Source organism: Aspergillus niger (genome assembly GCF_000002855.4).
Source record: "Aspergillus niger supercontig An12".
Lineage (NCBI taxonomy): Eukaryota > Fungi > Ascomycota > Eurotiomycetes > Eurotiales > Aspergillaceae > Aspergillus > Aspergillus niger.
This window is the reverse complement of record NT_166527.1, coordinates 994,290-1,015,545: the sequence shown is the minus strand read 5'-3', so window position 1 is coordinate 1,015,545 and position 21,256 is coordinate 994,290. Positions and strand designations below refer to the sequence as shown.

The 21,256-nt window shown below is 52.9% G+C and overlaps 3 protein-coding genes across 3 annotated transcripts; 2 read left to right on the top strand and 1 right to left on the bottom strand.

The window, feature by feature from the left end:
* Window positions 1-1,717: 1,717 nt before the first annotated feature.
* An12g04030 (uncharacterized protein) lies at window positions 1,718-3,619 on the top strand (the record flags this gene model as incomplete). Its single annotated transcript, XM_001395440.1, has 2 exons — window positions 1,718-1,954; window positions 2,039-3,619. 2 exons carry the CDS (start codon window positions 1,718-1,720, stop codon window positions 3,617-3,619), a joined length of 1,818 nt encoding a protein of 605 aa, XP_001395477.1.
* A 5,350-nt stretch (window positions 3,620-8,969) lies between these two features.
* An12g04020 (uncharacterized protein) lies at window positions 8,970-15,967 on the top strand (the record flags this gene model as incomplete). The annotated part of the gene is made up of 3 exons (XM_001395439.3): window positions 8,970-9,119; window positions 9,196-9,366; window positions 9,437-15,967. 3 exons carry the CDS (start codon window positions 8,970-8,972, stop codon window positions 15,965-15,967), a joined length of 6,852 nt encoding a protein of 2,283 aa, XP_001395476.1.
* Window positions 15,968-17,046: 1,079 nt separating this feature from the next.
* On the bottom strand, window positions 17,047-20,919 carry An12g04010 (uncharacterized protein; the record flags this gene model as incomplete). Its single annotated transcript, XM_059750832.1, has 3 exons — window positions 17,047-17,480; window positions 17,551-20,766; window positions 20,883-20,919. 3 exons carry the CDS (start codon window positions 20,917-20,919, stop codon window positions 17,047-17,049), a joined length of 3,687 nt encoding a protein of 1,228 aa, XP_059604430.1.
* Window positions 20,920-21,256: the final 337 nt, after the last annotated feature.

The following is a 21,256-nucleotide window of genomic DNA, read 5'->3' as shown; positions in this document are numbered from 1 at the left end:
TATTCACCCTGAAGGTCAGAAGGGGGTAATACTTCTAGCAGTAGTTGGTTCTCGCAATTAGAAAAGCCCAGGAGACCATACTACAGTATAAGAATAGACATATAGCTATTAGTCTGGGTAGTTATCTGGGTTTCTGTATTGCAAACGTTTTCTGCGCGTTTAGGTCACTGGCCCGGGCTTATTCTATATATTCTAGAGCCGGACGAGTATCCTGAGACATACCTCAATATGCGAGAAGTTGATCGTTAGTACCAAATATCATCTGTTAGTATGGGAGCCCAGAGACTGTTCTAGTCATAATCACGATCTAGATCTGGGCTGAGCAAGATTATGTACAAGAAAATGCGGTTCTGTGGATGTCATAAAAATCGTCAACCGAAGACACGTATACAAACGCGAGCTTGACGTCCTGGGACGATTTATGTTGGAGGACTAGCGTCGAGAGATCTGGGCATGTGAAAGCTGGAACTTAAGCATTTAGATGTATCTCCGGTCTCGCATCCGGGTGGAGAGCCTTCTTCGTGCTAATACATGGCGACATTTGCATGTTACAGGGCCGCGATGCCTTCAAATAAGGAAGAATGCTTCGGGTATAGTGCTACTACTAGGTCTAATAGCAGATTATAATCGCAACCGCGACTGCGACCGCTTAATGGTCGCCAGCAGTCCTATCAGATCCGTGAATGCTCTTGGGATGCCTGATGGCCATCTGATTGGTGCGCAAAGTTCACTGGCGGCCGACCTGGCAACACACCAATCGTAGGGAGACACCAGTTCTACTAGTACTAAGTAGTATACCTTACCTGGCTGAGGTGGTCATCTGAATGGAAGCGCACTAGTGAGTTGGGATCATATGTTGACGCTCCAAGAATTGAGGGAAACTAGTATAGAATATAGAGTTCAGTTCCATGGTTCAGGCAGAAAGGGATGTACTTCCAGAGATCTGGGTAAGCATCTAGGGAATGCGGAATAGCAACTCAGATCCAGAGTGATGAAAAATTAGTAGAGCATACGATGAATAGATAGATGAATAGATAGATGGATGGATGGATGGATGGCATCTGACTGTTGCCCAGGCAGAGGATGTTATTTTGGACTGTTGACGATCGGCAACCTCAGGCCGCGAGACCACGGGGGACTCGGGCGTAAGTTACGGTAACCCGTCACGACCGGTAAAGGCGGTTGTTGACAGCCAGACCCCGTGCCACTGCCGCCATTGGCTGATTGGATCTTGCGCCCGTCCCGTCCGCTCTGGATAGCATCACCATCCATCTACCCAACTACTCTCCCCTCGAAAACATTCTCCCTTCCTCCCCCCTCCCCTCCCCTCCCTCCCCTCTCTCCCCTATCCCTTTCCCTCTGTGAGGGATTCATCTAAGGTAAGTCAATTTGCTGAGGTCATTCTGGTCTTGGTATTCTTTCAGCGATCTGGTCCTTTTCACCTCCCGCTTCGTCCTGTCTCCTTCCTGGCGTCCACGCCTTCTCACCGTCGCAAGCGTTCCCGGCTGCCTGCGACACCGCCTCGGCCCCTCCGACATCACCACCAGTTCACGCACGGTTGTTCTGACTACCCGCGTGTTCATGCTCTCGACCCTGGCCTCCCCTTCTCCCATCCAAACCATTCTATAAATCTGCCCCCCTTCTCCCGGGGTCTCTCTGACGTGGTCCCCTGGAGCGTGCGTTCCGATCGCCGGTTTCGTCTGCTGGTGCCGCAATCATGCCATCGGCCGACGCTTCTTCGTCCGCCCGCCCCAACGGGACCAGCTCGCGGTCTGATCAGCTCGCTTACTACAAGGCGCAATATGAACAGCTAGAAGCCGAACTGGCGGAATTCCAGGCTTCCAGCCGGGAACTGGAAGCGGAGCTGGAGAAGGATATCGAGGCGTCAGAGAAGCGGGAGCGGGTGTTGAAGGAGAAGCTGGAAAACCTGAGATACGAGGTCGACGAATGGAAGGTGAGCCTGACGTGTTCCTGGTCCCTCAAACTTCCCTCGTGGGAGGCTTGAAGATCTCCAAGGTTAACGGGAACCCCCTTGCAGTCCAAATTCAAGCAGTCCAAATCCGAGGCCAACACGGCCCAGAATTCGCTGCAGAAGGAAATCACAACCTTGCGAGACGCCAACCGAACCCTGCAGTTGAGACTACGTGATACTGAAGTTGCGAACGATGATTATGAGCGTCAGGCCCGCCACACCACTTCGTCCCTGGAGGATATGGAGCAGAAATATAACATGGCCATTGAGCGCAGCGTCCTGTTGGAAGACGAGGTGAAGGCCGGAGAAAAAGAGCGCGAGGCTCTCCGCATTCAGTGCCAGCGTCTTCGGGATGAACTATCGGAGCAGAAACTCGACAACGAAATTCTTCAGGAGAAGCTTCGTCATGAGCAGTACGGCGGTCGGCGCAAGAAGCCGACGCCTTTGTCCCGCACGGCATCGTCAACACCGCAGGCCCCCGAGATTTTCGATCGCTCCCCGGGCACGTCCGCTGTGTCATCTCCCCTATTTGTTCGTACGCCGATGAAGTCCTCGTTGATGGGTGTTACTGCAGCTCCTCCATCGCCACCAATGTCCGAGACGTCGGTCAGTGTGACCAACATGATGGCCAACATGCGCAAGACAGTTCATGCTACTGCTGGATTTCCGCTCCAGAAAGCGTCAGGATCCGAGTCTCTCATGGGCTCCCGGTCGATGTATGACGCCAGACCCAACAAGTCTTCCCGATCTCGCACCACTGGCAATGCAAGCAACAATACCCGTTCTTCCGCATCCACAGCCACGTCCCGCATTAGTTTGACGAAGCCCGCCAATTTTGGCAATTCGATCAGCTCGATCAATTCTCCGCGAAGCGAGAATGATAACCAACAGAGCAATCTGCCCAAATCGGGTTCCTTGTTCCAGATTCGGGGTCTCATTGGCAAGATGCAGCAGCTGGAAGAAAGAGTCCAGTCAGCCAAATCCAAGCTGCCTCCCCCGTCCGACTCGCCGTCTCGCACCTCTTCGCGTTCCGGATCGATCTCCGTGAATGGGGGAAGTCCCGTTGCTTCCACTATCACTATGCGCCGAAACTCGCGCAAGCGGTTGAGTGGTAGCAGTTTCAGTTCGTCGATCCGGGATAATGATGGCACGGCATCATCTGTCTCCAACAACCGACCATCCTTTGGCACCCGCAATGGAGGTGACAGCCGACCTAGCAGCCGTACTAGCTACTCCAGCGCCTTCAGCCAAAGTACACACCCAAGCATCGCGCCGTCGACACGCCCAGAGAGCCGCCAGAGCCGGACTAAGACTCCTTTGGGACATTATTCGACGAACCCTACCACGGAGAGCCGGCGGCCGCGGTCGTCGCTGAGCAATCCGTCGGGGCAGAATGGCTCGGTGAACGGCATGTCGAACATCGATGAAGATGAGGACCAAAGCCTAGCGTTCCGCTTGTCCGTTCAAGCCAAGATTAGCGAAGCCCGCGAGACCCGCTTCCCGCCATACTCTACGGCGACTCTGCCGAAAAGACGGACACCCAGCGGCATCCCGGCGCCACGCACCTTGCGAACCAGCACTGGCGGAGGCATGGCATCCCCAGACCCGAAGGCCACCAAGATTGGCGACCTCGGCGAGACATTCTAAGCTTCTTCTTGTTCCTTTTCCCTTGTTCTTCTTTCAAATACCCCTCTTTTATCCCCGAACGGCAATTGATTTCAAGGGGGTTTATGATGTTCACGGCCGGTACGCAGGTTATTTTGATTCGCTTCTTTATTCCCCTTTAACCCTTGTCATCCCTCTTTTGCATCATTCTCATTTTCTCCTATTCATTGATTCCCTTCGACATTGTTCCATTTACATCGACTACCCCTGGCACGTTATTTTTTGAAAGAATGCCCCACCTAGAGGGGGTCCAGATCATTTGGCGGACTTGTTTAGACAGGTTCATAGACATCTGCTTTATCAAACTTATCGGAAGGTGGCATCCCATTTGTGTTGGGATGGCCTTCGAGTCTGTACAGTCAGTGGCGGCGGAGTTGGAATTGTGACCGGTTGACTGGCGCATGGAAGGTTCTTCTAGCCGGGAGGCTTGTCCTCCAACGGCGTCCAAGCTGTGTCTCAGCACCTGATTTCTTTGATGTTATTCTGTTGCTGTGTATTGAGAGAGTTGCCTAGGCGTTAGGTAAATACCCAGTGACTTGGATGAATGGTTTGCGTAGGCTGCACGATTCTTCAGTGGCAGACATTCTAGACCTGATCGTTATCTGGCACGTAGTTCTTAATGCGCCGATCTGCACGACCATGATCCCAAGTAGGGGATGCTGAAGGGACGTGTCACTGCATGGGTGGCACCCACCCATTACTTCATGTTGCAACACCCACACCTTTCCAGACAGCCACTAGTTATCTAATTCTGATTCGATTTGAAAGATCAAATTGTATACTCATCCTTTGCCGCAATAACATAACCTCCCCTCTCTCACATGGTCTCTACAAACTGACATGCATTAGACAGAACTTACTTCCCCAACCTCCTAAAAGTACTAGCAAGTAGTAAGAAAATAGTAATCATAAATCATAACATAACACCACCCCAAACCGGACACCCCCTCGGATTTTATACCCCTGTCTCACCCTCATGGCCCCCAATTCGGCGCATTTATTCTCACCTAATCCTATCTTACTAGAACAGTTAAACCCCGACCCCATCCTTCCCACGTGAATCACGGCCCGAAACAAGCACAACAGGTCAGTCAGTCCAAAATCTGACTACAGAGCGATGGAATGGAAGATAATAGAATAACTAATCGTTCGGTGATTTTTAAGTTTCGTGATTTGCTTGTTTCGGAGGTCGGGGGCCGGAAGCGATGTCAGACCATGAAACTCCGAACTGGCCGCGAAGGAACGGAGAATTGTATCTCGTTTGATTTCTCATCCTGCAGGATTTCGGGGACTCGTATTGATTTTTTTTCCCATGCTAGTGCAGGTGCAGGTGGAACGTGGGTTTGGGGTTTGGGTCAGTTTGGGATTTTGGAGTAGTGGGTTCGAAGAGTTGTGGATGGTGGATGGGGAATGTAAGGTGGTGGTGATGGTTACTAGTTTTGGTTAGTTGGTGTAGGATGATATGGCGGGGAGGGTAATGGGGGGTAAATTGGTGGTTTAAATTTACAGTGGTCAGTTAGTATAGTGTAGACTAATTCAGTTGAATCTGCTGCTAGTATTCAATTGAAGATTCGTATTTTGGGTTTCTGGGCAGTTGACAATAGTAGTAGATCTGCTGGGAACAGAAGCTAGTACGGGATATATAAAGTGGTAGTGGTACCACATAGGACTAGATGCACGGCAATGGCAGTGACAATGTTTTATAAAAGTTATCTACGATCACATTTAGTTATCAATCATTATAAAATATAGAATAATTATTTATACTAATTGTAAATATTATATAACCCGATTTATTATTACACACAACGTAGTATAAGAGTCCAAAATCTATAGAAACTATATATAACTAGTAAGAGCCGTCCGAGATGATCAACGAACCAGAAGCACTTAATGCCGGAAATTCTGTCATTCATTGTAGCAGAGCAGTAATTCTACTCTTATTTGTTGAACTGAAAAACATCAACATTATGCTAAGCAATCAACTGTGATGAGTGTCAGATGGTATCATATCATGTTCTCCTACTGTGTGGATAATAAATTGGTGGATATCTCAGATGTCCACGAAGTAGTATGGCCCTATGCAACGTCTTCCACTAACTATAATCAGACTGACAATTGACGATCTACTACCTCCGATGGAAGTCTCGAACCATCCTCTATCCAGTGGCTTATTCTACGCATTACAAGGATCAAATAGCAACCACAGGGGGAACCATGACTTGAGTTTGACGAGCTCAGCCCTGCTTCCGCCAAACAGATAGCGGATGCAAGATCGTTGAATCTAGAAAGACCCACGTCAGATCCGAGCAGAATACAGTAAGCCTGAAAAGGCAATCCCTATTTGATACCTTGGGGTGCCCACCACCGGCATCAGTTTCCTCAATCGACAAGGGGAACCCACTAATAATGAGGGATCCTTATTTCTTGAAAGTTTACGCTGGGACTAGACTAGTCTCTGCACGGCCTTTTTGACCATCAGGTCTCACCACAAGGCCATGTGTTCGAGGCCCGAGCCTGTGTTATTGGGAAACCAAGTACGTTGATTTACTTGATTGATACCTGGCAGACGGTGGCCACACGAGTCATGGAACCGGTCAACCGAATCCACCGCAACGTGTTTGTCAATGCCGTGGTGGGAGGCTCGGAGGAAGTGCCGATCCAGTTATTGTTCTCTGGCTGTGATTGATTGGTATTGAGCTTGCTCTGGGTTGAATTGAGGCGGAGGTTCTACCAGTTCACTTTTAGTGGAGTTCGGCTGGTGGTGACGAGTGGAATACTACAGTCCAAAGGTTAACTACGAATACGCTTGGGTACCTATCATCGACGATGGATGAACTGGGACTGTTCGGGATATTTATGATCAGATTGTCGAGGAGGTCGAACAAGATGCATGTCGAACCTCAGCACGAGCGTTTTTCCCAAAGAAGGCTAGTGGCCGGCAATTTTGATGAGAGCGGGCGTCCCGTGATTTCCCACGATCCCAACGGGATGACAACTCCATTGCACCTGATTGGCGGGAAACAGTGGGGTCGTCAACACAGTCCCAAAATGGTTAGTGTAGGGATGGGACTTTGCAGCAAACAATGTGGATCCAAGGTTTTTTTTTCCCCCTACGGATCCTTAGTACTATTGAAATGCACTTCCGAGTTGGCCAGTCGGGCACCATCCAGTCCAGACTGTCCAGTAGTCTAGTCGGTCTCTCTCATCCTCAACCCAGGAAGGGGATGGAACCCGGTACTATGGCTGGAGCCCCAAGCGCTTTGGGGTTGCAGGCAATCCTGGATGAGCGGGTCAGTCAGAATACAATGTCCCTGGTTATTGGAAATTTGTATCCTTCTGGGAGTAATGAACGAAGTCTGAATAAATTAAATCTATGATTAGTAGGAGATGAACCATTGTCACTAGATGCCACTATTAGATGCTAACTACTTACTGACTGCCTTATCAACAACTGCTATTATTACTTTATTTATCTATACTTATAGTATCTGCCAGTAATGGATGATCGGACCGGACTGATGGATATTGGATAGATGGAGGTCTGGATAAATTACCGGCTCCCCAATATAAGCTTGTATTATGCCGATGTGATCCCGTCAGGTTCTTGTTTCGCTCTCCGAGCCCCGGAGTATCTTTGCACTCAATTCGGAGCAAAGAACCCGCGTTCGGTCAAAATGCGATTTGCAATTCACATTCTATGTACTACGAACTACTATCTACCCGGCAGGAGGGACGGTCTGAATTGACAGCTCATGACGGGCCCCGACAATTCTCGACTAGTGACTTGAGTGGATTTGTTCCGAGCATGGCGGGAATGTTCACTCGGTGTTCAAGGCCAAAAGCCAAGGCCCGCCATGATGATCGTCCGGGTTTTGAGCGCCAACTTGAATCTGTTGGCTTGTCGGGGAATTCCCCAACTACCACTCCGAACTAGATACTAGCAGCTAGTAGACTGTCTAGACAGCACGCACGCACTCACTCACTCACTACTAGCGAGCAAGCTGGGTTCAACTCTGTCCTATCCGTCTTATCATGCGCCCCATGCACGTTACTTCGTACCTTGCTTGGTCTTTCACTTTTTGGCCCCCCCAAATCCTCTGGACTTGCATCCAGGGTGACATGGCATACTACGCGGTGAGACCGCCAATGAGTCGTCGGTGAGATTCGGCACATGCCTGCCTTGTTTCCATCCCTTCTTAGGTAGCAGTCAAAACCCGCATGAAAGGGAGAGGGGTTTTGTTGGAGAGCAGATAGTACAGGATGTAGTCAACTACTTACTACTGGACTAGATGTTCAGTGAGGAACCATGGACCGAATCGGGGAGGGATTGGCTGCAGCAGCGGATTGTTGACCCGACAAATGCTGGGGATCCAGCCAGACAAAACTGGTGGGAAGGCCCGACGTCATGGGCCCAACAAGCCGTACCGCTAGTTGGGAGTCTCTCTCTGTTTCGGTCCATCGGGGCGGCGGCCATCTGGGTCTCGCGCTATTCTTCCCTTCCTTCAGTCCTTCTCTTTCTCGACGCCTTTTGCCGGACTGTGGAAACCCACCTTTAGTTCCTTTTTGATAAAATAAATTATTATTTTTTATTTTTCTGTAAAAGATTTTTTTCCGTTTTTTAAAGAATAATTTCTATTATTTCTTCTTTGGTGAACCGTCCACCTCTCCGCGTATTTTTCCGTTCTGCACATTTCCCTGTACATTTACCGGTTCGAGCAATTATACGCCTCGTCCAGTAGTCCAGCTCCATTTATTATTTCTCTGCTCTTCCCTTTTCTTCTTCCCCGTCGACCTCTTTTCTTCTTCCACTTCCCCTTCTTCCTCCCCCCCCCCTTCTCCAAACCACTACTCCTCCTTATCCAAGTGCCATTGCTTGCTTGTTTGACTGTCCCAAGGTGGTCCCAGTAAGTTCTCCGTCTTACCCTTCCCAATGTTTTAACATTCCCTCCCGCACGTCCTCCGCGACTGGCCGCATGAAACTTTGTCGTCGACCTCACCCATCTCAAACCTACCCTGCGCCTTGCTTAAAGCTGACTTTCGCCCTCTCTTACTCAGCCCTGAGGAATTGAATCCTTCGTGTCTCATCTGCCCTCCCCCGCCTCTTTCTCCTATACATTCGCCATTCCTAGTTAGCTCTTGGAGGGCTTAATTACGTCTACATTCTATACTACACCCACTTTTCCTCCGACGCCTCACGGACAGTCATTGCGCCTTCTCCCTCTTCTTTTCGCCTTGACGCTTTCTCAACACCTCCTCCTATTCTTCTTGAATAATCCGGCTTCTTCTATCGCATGGGAATTTTCTAATACCTAATATCCAACCTTGCATCATGAGCGCTCCCAACGGCCACCCCAGTGCGCGTGCCGCGCAACACAACCTCGCTTCACATTTCATTGGTGGTAACAACCTGAATGCCGCACCGCCCAGCAGCGTCAAGGACTTCGTGGCCAGCCATGAGGGTCACTCCGTTATCAGCTCGGTGAGTCTTGCGGGGTACCGATGAGTTGGTCGGGCGAGAATGCAGGAGCAACCCATTCTAACAGGCTTTTCCCCAGGTTCTGATCGCCAACAACGGTATTGCCGCCGTCAAGGAGATTCGTTCCGTCCGGAAATGGGCTTATGAAACTTTCGGCAATGAGCGTGCCATCCAGTTCACAGTGATGGCCACGCCAGAAGATCTGCACGCCAATGCCGACTACATCCGTATGGCAGATCAATATGTTGAGGTGCGTGGTCATGCTGTGCAACCAGCATTTCCTCCCCGTGTGTGAGCATGCCGGCTGACAGGAATTCCAGGTTCCCGGAGGCACGAATAACAACAACTACGCCAACGTCGATCTGATCGTCGATGTCGCTGAACGTATGGACGTCCACGCCGTGTGGGCCGGTTGGGGTCACGCCTCTGAGAACCCCCGTTTACCCGAAGCTCTGGCTGCTTCCCCCAAGAGAATCATCTTCATTGGTCCCCCCGCCTCTGCCATGCGCTCGCTTGGTGACAAGATCTCCTCCACAATCGTCGCTCAGCATGCCGGTGTCCCTTGTATTCCCTGGTCTGGAACGGGTGTGGATGATGTCCGGATCGACGACAAGGGTATTGTGACCGTTGATGACGACGTCTACAACCGGGGTTGCACATTCTCGCCCGAGGAGGGTCTGGAGAAGGCCAAGGAGATTGGATTCCCGGTCATGATCAAGGCCTCCGAAGGTGGTGGTGGTAAGGGTATTCGTAAGGTTGAGCGGGAGGAGGATTTCATCAGCCTGTACAACGCCGCTGCCAACGAAATCCCTGGTTCCCCCATCTTCATCATGAAGCTCGCCGGTAACGCCCGCCACTTGGAAGTCCAGCTGCTGGCCGATCAGTACGGTAACAACATCTCCCTCTTCGGTCGTGATTGTTCCGTGCAGCGTCGTCACCAGAAGATTATCGAAGAGGCGCCCGTCACGATCGCCAAGCCCATCACTTTCCAGGCCATGGAGCGCGCCGCCGTGAGCCTTGGTCGGTTGGTCGGCTACGTCTCGGCTGGTACCGTGGAATATCTGTACTCCCACGCTGACGACAAGTTCTACTTCTTGGAACTGAACCCCCGTCTGCAGGTCGAGCACCCGACCACTGAGATGGTTTCCGGAGTCAACCTGCCGGCTGCCCAGCTCCAGATTGCCATGGGTATCCCTCTGCACCGCATTCGCGACATCCGTCTGCTGTACGGCGTGGACCCCAACACCTCCGGTGAGATCGACTTCGATTTCTCCAACGAGGAGAGTTTCCAGACCCAGCGCCGCCCGCAGCCCAAGGGACACACCACCGCTTGCCGTATCACTTCTGAAGATCCCGGCGAGGGTTTCAAGCCTTCCAGCGGTACCATGCACGAATTGAACTTCCGCAGTTCCTCCAACGTCTGGGGTTATTTCTCCGTCGGTACGGCTGGTGGTATCCACAGCTTCTCCGACAGTCAGTTCGGTCACATCTTCGCCTACGGTGAGAACCGTTCCGCATCTCGGAAGCACATGGTCATTGCCCTGAAGGAATTGAGCATTCGTGGTGATTTCCGTACCACTGTGGAGTACCTGATCAAGCTTCTTGAGACCCCGGCCTTCGAAGACAACACGATCACCACCGGCTGGTTGGATCAGCTGATCTCCAACAAGCTGACCGCTGAGCGTCCTGACACGATCGTCGCTGTCCTGTGTGGAGCTGTTACCAAGGCCCACCAGGCTAGCGAGGCTGGTGTTGAGGAATACCGCAAGGGATTGGAGAAGGGTCAGGTACCCTCCAAGGACGTCTTGAAGACGGTCTTCCCTGTGGACTTCATCTATGAAGGCCAGCGGTACAAGTTCACCGCCACCCGCGCCAGCCTTGACAGCTACCACCTCTTCATCAACGGTTCCAGGTGCTCCGTGGGCGTGCGTGCTCTGGCTGACGGTGGTCTGTTGGTCCTCCTGAACGGCCGCAGTCACAACGTCTACTGGAAGGAGGAGCCTGCTGCCACTCGTCTGAGTGTCGATGGCAAGACTTGCCTTCTCGAGCAGGAGAACGACCCCACCCAGCTGCGTACCCCCTCTCCTGGTAAGCTGGTCAAGTTCACCGTCGAGAACGGTGAGCACGTCAAGGCGGGCCAGCCCTTCGCTGAAGTCGAGGTCATGAAGATGTACATGCCCCTGATCGCCCAGGAAGACGGTATTGTCCAGCTTATCAAGCAGCCCGGAGCTACCCTGGAGGCCGGTGACATCCTTGGTATCCTCGCTTTGGATGACCCGTCCCGCGTGAAGCACGCCCAGCCCTTCACTGGTCAGCTTCCCGAGCTTGGCCCTCCTCAGGTTGTGGGTAGCAAGCCTCCTCAGAGGTTCTTCCTCTTGCACAGCATCCTTGAGAACATCTTGAAGGGATACGACAACCAGGTCATCATGAACGCCACCCTCAAGGAGCTGGTCGAGGTCCTCCGTAACCCCGATCTTCCTTACGGCGAGTGGAACGCCCAGTCCTCCGCTCTGCACTCTCGCATGCCCCAGAAGCTCGACAGCCAGCTCCAGAACATCGTCGACAAAGCCCGCGCCCGTAAGGCTGAGTTCCCTGCCAAGCAGCTCCAGAAGACCGTGCAGCGTTTCATCGAGGAGAATGTCAACCCCGCCGATGCTGAGATCCTCAAGACCACGCTTCTTCCTCTCACCGAAGTCATCAACAAGTACCTTGATGGCCTCAAGGTCCACGAGTTCAATGTCTTCATTGGTCTCCTGGAACAGTACTACGAGGTGGAGAAGCTCTTCGCTGGCCGCAACCTCCGCGATGAAGACTCTATCCTGAAGCTCCGTGACGAGAACAAGGAGGACATTGGCAAGGTGGTCCAGACCGTCCTGTCTCACAGCCGCATTGGTGCCAAGAACAACCTCATCCTCGCTATTCTGGCCATGTACCGCCCCAACCAGCCCAATGTCGGCAATGTCTCCAAGTACTTCAAGCCCATCCTGAAGAAGTTGACTGAGTTTGAGTCTCGCGCTGCTGCCAAGGTCACTCTCAAGGCCCGTGAGCTTCTGATCCAGTGTGCTCTCCCATCCTTGGAGGAGCGCCTGTCTCAGATGGAACTCATCCTGCGTTCGTCGGTTGTCGAGTCCAGCTATGGCGAGACCGGCTGGGAGCACCGTGAGCCCGATTCCCAGGTTCTTAAGGAGGTGGTGGACTCCAAGTACACCGTCTTCGATGTGCTGCCGCGCTTCTTCGTTCACCAGGATGTCTGGGTTACTCTGGCTGCTCTTGAGGTCTACGTGCGCCGCGCTTACCGTGCCTACACTGTCAAGGGTATTCAGTACTCTGCTTCTGGAGAGGTTCCTATCCTCTCCTGGGACTTCACTCTCGACAAGCTGGGACAGCCCGAGTTCGGCCCTGTCACCACTGACCCGTCGACCCCCAGCACCCCTACCGCTGAGATGAACCCCTTCAAGCGGATCAACTCCATCAGTGACATGTCGTACCTGGTTGGCGACGGTAGCGAGCCCATGAGAAAGGGTGCCATCATCCCTGTTCAGTACCTGGAGGATGCTGAGGAGTTCCTGCCCAGAGCCCTCGAGATCTTCCCCAGAGCTGGCTCGAAGAAGAAGGCCAGTGATAACGGTCTGCTCGCCAACCTGGAGGGCAAGCGCCGCCCTGCTCCTCGGGTTGAGAACGAGAATGAGCTGACTGGTGTCCTCAACGTCGCCATCCGTGATGTGGAGGATCTGGACGACAACCAGATCGTCTCCCAGATCAACAACATGCTGGCCGACCTCAAGGAAGAACTGCTTGCTCGTCGCATCCGTCGTGTCACCTTCATCTGTGGCAAGAACGGTATCTACCCCGGCTACTTCACTTTCCGTGGCCCCAACTACGATGAGGATGAGAGTATCCGTCACAACGAGCCTGCCCTTGCCTTCCAGCTGGAGCTCGGCCGTTTGTCCAAGTTCAAGATCAAGCCCGTCTTCACTGAGAACCGGAACATCCACGTCTACGAGGCCATCGGAAAGGGCCCCGAGAACGACAAGGCTGTGGACAAGCGCTACTTCGTTCGTGCCGTCGTGCGCCCCGGTCGCCTGCGCGATGATATCCCCACCGCGGAGTACCTGACCTCGGAGGCTGACCGTCTCATGAACGACATTCTGGACGCCCTGGAGATCATCGGCAACAACAACTCCGACTTGAACCACATCTTCATCAACTTCTCGCCTGTCTTCAACCTGCAGCCTAAGGATGTTGAAGAGGCTCTGGCCGGTTTCTTGGAGCGCTTTGGCCGTCGTCTCTGGAGACTCCGTGTTACCGGTGCTGAGATTCGCATCCTGTGCACCGACCCCGTCACTGGTGTTCCCTACCCTCTGCGTGTCATCATCACCAACACCTATGGATTCATCATCCAGGTTGAGCTGTACATTGAGAAGAAGACCGAGAAGGGCGAGTGGATCTTCCACAGCATTGATGGTGGCAGCAACAAGCTGGGTTCCATGCACTTGCGTCCTGTCTCCACTCCTTACCCGACTAAGGAATGGCTGCAGCCCAAGCGCTACAAGGCCCACCTCATGGGTACTCAGTACGTCTATGACTTCCCTGAGCTCTTCAGACAAGCCTTCCAGAACAGCTGGACCAAGGCCATTGCCAACATCCCCTCCTTGGCCGACCAGCGCCCTCCCGTTGGCGAGTGCATCGACTACAGCGAGCTTGTCCTTGATGACACCGACAACCTGGTCGAGATTTCCCGCGGCCCTGGCACCAACACCCATGGTATGGTTGGTTGGATCGTCACTGCCCGTACCCCCGAGTACCCCCGTGGTAGACGCTTCATCATTGTTGCCAACGACATCACCTTCCAGATTGGTTCTTTCGGTCCCGCTGAAGACAAATTCTTCCACAAGTGCACTGAACTTGCTCGCAAGCTGGGTATCCCTCGTATCTACCTTTCTGCCAACTCCGGTGCTCGTATCGGCATGGCTGACGAGTTGATCCCTTACTTCTCCGTCGCCTGGAACGACCCCGAGAACCCCGCCGCCGGTTTCAAGTACCTGTACTTCACCCCGGAGGTCAAGCAGAAGCTGGATGCCAGCAAGAAGAAGGAAGTCATCACTGAGGAGATCCAAGATGAGGGTGAAGTGCGCCACAAGATCACCACCGTCATCGGTGCTAAGGACGGTCTGGGTGTCGAGTGTCTCAAGGGTTCCGGTCTGATTGCCGGTGCTACCTCCAAGGCTTACGAGGACATCTTCACCATCACCCTCGTTACTTGCCGTTCCGTTGGTATTGGTGCCTACCTTGTCCGTCTTGGACAGAGAGCTATCCAGGTCGAGGGCCAGCCGATCATTCTCACTGGTGCCCCCGCTATCAACAAGCTGTTGGGTAGAGAAGTGTACACTTCCAACTTGCAGCTTGGTGGCACCCAGATCATGTACCGCAACGGTGTGTCCCACATGACTGCCAACGATGACTTCGAGGGTGTGCAGAAGATTGTCGAGTGGATGTCTTTCGTCCCCGACAGGAAGGGTGCCCCCATCCCTATCCGCCCCTGGTCCGACACTTGGGACCGCGATGTCGCCTACTACCCTCCCGCCAAGCAGCCCTACGATCCTCGCTGGCTCATTGCCGGTAAGGAAGACGAGGAAGGTTTCCTGCCTGGATTGTTCGATACTGGCTCTTTCGAGGAGGCTCTTGGTGGCTGGGCTCGCACCGTCGTTGTTGGTCGTGCCAGACTCGGCGGCATTCCCATGGGTGTGATTGCTGTTGAGACTCGCTCCGTTGAGAACGTCACTCCTGCCGACCCTGCCAACCCCGACTCTATGGAGATGGTTGCCAACGAAGCTGGTGGTGTCTGGTACCCCAACTCCGCCTACAAGACCGCCCAGGCCCTCCGTGACTTCAACAACGGTGAGCAGCTTCCTGTCATGATCCTGGCTAACTGGAGAGGTTTCTCCGGTGGTCAGCGTGACATGTACAACGAGGTCCTCAAGTACGGTTCTTACATCGTCGATGCCCTCGTCAAGTACGAGCAGCCCATCTTCATCTACATCCCGCCCCATGGTGAGCTTCGTGGTGGATCCTGGGTCGTCGTCGATCCCACCATCAACCCCGACCAGATGGAGATGTATGCCGATGTGGAAGCTCGTGGTGGTGTCCTCGAGCCCGAGGGTATCGTCAACATCAAGTACCGTCGCGACAAGCAGCTCGACACCATGGCTCGTCTGGATGCCACCTATGGCGAGCTCCGCCGCTCTCTCGAGGACCCGTCCCTCAGCAAGGAGCAGCTCTCTGATGTCAAGGCCAAGATGGCTGCCCGCGAGGAGCAGCTCCTGCCCGTCTACCTGCAGATTGCTCTGCAGTTCGCTGATCTCCACGACCGTGCTGGCCGCATGGAGGCCAAGAACACCATCCGCCATCCTCTCACCTGGAAGAACGCCCGTCGCTTCTTCTACTGGCGTCTGCGCCGCAGACTCAGCGAGGAGCTCATCGTCAAGCGCATGGTTGCTGCCGCTCCCAACCCTGCTGCTCGCGACGGCTCTGTTGCTATCCCTGCTGGTTCCAACGCCCCTGTCTCGACCGAGTCCGCTCGTGCTGTGCACCTCCGCACTCTCCACGGCTGGACCGGCCTGCTTGACGACGAACTGCAGCGCGAGGACCAGCGCGTCGCTACCTGGTACGAGGAGAACAAGAAGGCCATCCAGACCAAGGTGGACTCCCTCAAGGCCGAGAGCGTGGCCACAGAAGTTGCGCAGCTGCTCGTCAACAACCGCGACGGTGCTCTGAAGGGTGTGCAGCAGATCCTCAGTGTCCTCCCTGTGGAGGAGAAGGAGGCTGTTCTCAAGTACCTCTCTTCCAACTAAGAGCATCATCCATCATCTTTCCTTCCCCTGCATGAAGACGCTCGATAAAAATAGAGCCTTCATTATCTTTCTTCCCTTCTCAAAAGAACCCTTTATATAACCCCTTGGCATTATCATTGGACTAGGAGGAAGTCAATCATCCTGCCAGCATTTACTTTTCTTCTTCACTTTACTATTTTTTGGGTTCTGTTATCTTGCTGGCTGGGTTAATGGGGCTACAAGCAAGTAAACCAATGGGTACACGGATTGATTGGTATTGATTGAGTGATGCGATGCATATAACGTCGGTTACGTTACGTCTGTTTTCTGATTTCCTGTTGTCGGTCGGTTATTGAGCATGGTTTTTGTGTGTGTGGCTGTTCTGTATTTTACTTGGCATTTTTCTTTTGACAATGCAAACGATTCCAATCTGAAGTTTGGTATTCAAGTAGTATTCTATATCGTATTTCCGTAATAATCATTGGTTGTGACGGGACTTAGTAGTAAGTAGACAAGTTACGGAGTGATAACTGGTGTAAATGAAAGAGACAAAGTAGAGGTTAAAGGTGTCTGCACTACTGCTTATGGGCACAGCAGAGGTTACCGATACTACTAAGCACTATTGCAGTCCGCAGACATAGTAGCTTGACTATAGCTATCTTCTTACTATTCAAGCATCAAGTAAAGGAGCACCATATCTCTGTTTCGATTCAAGAGTTCAACTCAGATTCCCTCCTCACGGGTTAGGAAATTCGAGTTTGTGTATATAAATAGGCTAATGATATAATCATCGATAGGCAGATAGTAACTGGTTCAAAACTAGTCTGCACGTATCCATCCATCCATCCCTCATCCATCAGTGTATGGATGGAACCAACCAGCTCAAACACCGAAAACAATAGACCAAAATAGGAAACAGTAACCAACAAACAAAATGGGGTATTATGTTCTTGTCCACTCGTTGAAAATAATGTCATCAGAAAGAGAGTAAAAACCGTCAGTGTGTGTGTGGGTGGGGAATATAGTAGCGAGTACAGTAATTAAGGTAAGGAATGTATAGTAGTGCTGCTTATGGAGGCAGGGGAAGAGCAGCGCGTGAGTCATGCGAGTTGCCTTTCCAGGCTTCGAGGTGGGGTAAGGATAGGCATGCCCCGGTATGGAGTCGATACCTCGCGCGTTCCGCGACTGGGATTCACGGAGCCCATGTCTGGGTCATCGATGCGAAGTTGGTTGATGTCCACGGGGAGTTGGCCGCGGAGAGGGCGAGGGGCGTGGTAGGCAGGATGTGGGTGGTAGGGGTCCATGGCAGACGGGGTTGGGTTTGGGCGATGATGCATGGAGCTGGCGCGGGACTCGTCAGGACTGCCGGGCGGCAGACTGATGTAGTTGGCATTCAGGGAGCGAGCGATGTCTTCGAGGAGTATTTCCATGGGGGCGATGTAAGCGGTGCGGGTTTTGTCGGACCAGGCGAGAACGTGGCCGCAAACTCGACCGCTGGCCTTTTCGAACACCCAGGCTCCTGAGTCGCCGGGAACTGCAAGAAAAATTAGTAAGGATTCCTTAACCGAATGTGTGTCTGTGAAAGACGAGTCAGACTCACTTACCTCCGAAGTTCCCATCAACACAGAAGCTGGTTGAAAAGGTTTGTCGCCCATGCAGTTTGACAAGAGTCATGGCTCTGGAGATCTGGCCGGTTTGCAAGCCGCTGGTTCGGCCACAGCAGTGGACTCGAAGGCCACCTAGGTCTTCTAGTCGGCAGATGTTATTCAGATAGATAGTTTCTGGTTGCCGCGCCATGCGCGTCTGCTGACCACGTCTTTGTCCGTACGCGTCTTGTCTCACCACCGACGTCTTGTCGTAGACGATATTGCGCACGTTGATGCGCTCATCGTTGATCTTGATCAGTGCCCAGTCAATCTCGTGTCGGATTCCTTTCCGCGTCCAGCGCCGAACACCCGAGGATGCGTGCACATATCCAAACGCGTGAGAGGCAAGATGTTCATCGTCACGATCTTCAGGGCTTGGAAAATAGCTTTCATCGATGTCATCAATGGCTGGCTGTGTGACGTATAGCAAGGGCTCGTCTCCAGGATCGATCCCGGGAGTATCGCCTATCGATGCTGCATCATCGTCATCATAGGGGTCGTCAGCATTCCCCCCATCTTCATCGGAGGAGTAGCCTTCGGAAAGGTAGGAATCTTCGAATGTTCCATCTAGACTGGGTGACAGTGAGATATCATCCCCATCCTCGTCTTCTGAAACCTCAAATTCGAGGTCTGATGCAACATCTGACGGGCCCTCGTCACCCCAGGAGTACATAAACTCTGGGTTCTGAGGTGCTGCCATATCGTGCATCCAATTCGCAGAAGACCGTAGAGGGCCACCGGTATCCGGCTCATCCGCATCCTCCTGGTCACTCGGTGACTCTAGCATATGATGCACAGTCATCCCATAGGGCATGCCATCGACCAGGATAGCTCCCCCATAGGACACTGGTGGTAGATGTTCTTCGTTGATGAAAGCGCCAATAGATGCACCGCATAGAGGCCGTTCCTGATAGCAGGGGTTTGGGTCATTCTGGACCAACGCTGATGCGCCAGCATTTCCTTGCCCTGCCATTGCCGGCCTGCGGCGCTTCTTGCGTGGGACCTTGGACCTCTGTACATCGCCACGAAGGACAAGGAGATCCCACTCTTCGCTGTCAAGTACAAAGTACTTCTTGAGTGCGGCCCGAACCTTCTTTGCACTGGCACAAGTGACACAGACCGTAGTCTTGGCGTTGTCGACCGTGTCACCAGTCATCATGAGTGTAACACTGCATGATTCGGCAGAGTCCTTCAAGATCTTTTGTAGAAGCTTCCTCAAACGCGGTAGCATCTGAAAGTTCCATTTATTGAGGTGGTCTTGTGGAATCTCTAGGCCGGAGAGCTTTTTGCAGGTGCGCTTTCGTACCTTGCGCTCCTCCATGTTGATCTTATCCCGGAACATCTTCATGTCGGCAGTAGGTAGCGTGGCAAACGGTTCCTGAAAAGGTCGGATGGGCTCCGGAGTAGGCTTGAACTCACGAACGGGTTCCTTCATTGGCGCCGCATCCAGGCCAGGAACAAGGGCAAGCGGAAGACAGTCGTCCAGCTCATCAGCGGTAGGGGCAGAGAACATGTCTATCCTGCAGCAGGACCAGACGATCTTGCACATAGTGTAAAGGAAGTTCATGGAGAATGAGAATATACTGTCGGGCGCGGAGAGGTCGAGGACGGGGTAGTGGAAGGCCTGAGGGACGCGGAGATTCAGGTCATCGAACGGCTGGGTCGACAGATGGAAGTTTGGCGCATCCAAGCACAGCTGCACCACATGAAGATACGCGCTGCCGCATTTGGGGCCCAGCTTCTTCAAGTAGGTGTTTTCAATCCTCTGCTTGAACATGGAGTTGTTGTACTTCATCTTCCAGATCCGACTAATGGGAGTCCAGAGCCCAATTTCGAGCAGCACGAGGCCAAGTGAGTACAGGTCATATGCCCAGGCGGCATCATCCTCCATCGATCGCTTATCGTCCGGGTGACGATATATGCTGGAAGACAGGGGTTCAGGTGACGGGCCGTTTCCAGAGAATTGAGCAAACGATGTTAGGTAAGGACGGCGCAAATCCTCCGTGAGTCCGACTTCATCGCGGTTCGAATTCGTCAAGCCGGGGAAGATAAGGACGTTACTGCTGTTGATGTTGCCATGCACAAGGTTCTGGCTCCTCAGCTGGAGAACCGCCATCAGGAGGTCATAAGCTAAGCGGAAACGCGTCTCGAGATTCGGAATAGGGTGTTCATCACTGGTTTGGAAGAGAGAGACGAGGGGTTTCGGCTTCAACCCATTCAAAAGATCAGTCGGGTTGCGAAGAAATGGAAAGTAGTCCATAGGCATCTGGTAGACGAATGCGTATCGGGAATTTGGCATGTCGATGAAATAGCCCAGAAATTTCAGCAAACCCAGGTGAGACACACGCGCATTCTGCACGAGCTGCTCCAGAGTCCGCTGTACATGGTCCAGTCGTTTCTTCTCCGGCTTGGTGGCAGCACTCGATGCTTCGAGCATCATCGGCATGTAGTCGACGAGGATTGTTGCTGTCGAATCTTTGGTGCCGTACAGGAAAGGCGATGCTGATGTCCTGATGCGACCGATGGCCCGAGAGTTGGTGGAAGCCGCCACCTGCTCATAAGGGGGCGGGTTGTTGTCATGCGAAGAACCAGACAGCTGTAGTGCAGAGCGATCGATGACATATGTGTCCAGTGGGGCCTTGTCGAAAGGCATCTTTTCAGACCGAGCCTGACTGAATGCCGCCGCATTGTGCGTGGGTGACGGCGCTATATCAAAGGGACTCTGTTGCGTGCCATCGAAAGATGCATTGTGGTAGGCTTTCGAGTCCAAGATAGAGTAGTCGGAGATGGCAGCGGGCCGGGATCGGCCCTTAGTAGACTGCGCACCAGCAGTCATGCTAGCACTCATGTTGCGTCGAGAGCTCGACAGGTCATAGAGCGTGTCGATATAGCCTTCCAGGTCTGCCAGCAGAGTCTTGGAGCGGCTGATCTCATCGCTGGTCCAGTGAGACTTGACCGGAAGGCCACTGAGCGCGCCCTTGGCAGAGTCCGCACTAGCGCCTTTCGGAGGCAGATCGGAGGCACCGCCATGTTGAATACGCTCCGCCTCATTCAGCAGCACCTGAATGGAAGACATGACACTCTCGACAATCTCACTGTAGCCAGCTTGGGTTAATGATTCGTCAATATCATTGGGCTGGGCGGCGCTGGCATCGCTCCAGTCCAGGCCCCACGCTAGCAATCGATCCCTTTGGGTCCTGAAACTGCGATGCAGCGTGACCAATTCGGGATCATCAACCGCAATGGAAGCCGTAGTGACACTCTCACAGGAGGTCTTAGTATCGGTATACATTTTGGTGAGGCGCCGTTGGAGGTAGGCACCCCCATGATGGCGGAGGACGGACATCTTGGCGCGCAGAGTCCGGGGGTATCACGCAGGTAAACGAGGGACGGGGATTGGAGCTCTTTCAGAACATTGCAGAATAGGCAGGGGAGGAGGTCTAGAGAAGACGCATAGCCTGATAACAGAGCGGAGGAGGGGGGGTTAGGGAAGACAGGCACTATCTGTTAGTAGTAGTAGTAGTAGTGCAACATGGTGATGGTGGTTAGATAGACAGTGCAGTAGCGAGAGCGAAGATGGGAGGGAAGGTCAGTCACTAAGAATAAGTTAAGAATAAGGTGGGAATCCTGTTGCCTAACCAATAGGGAGTGGCGAGTGCCCGCA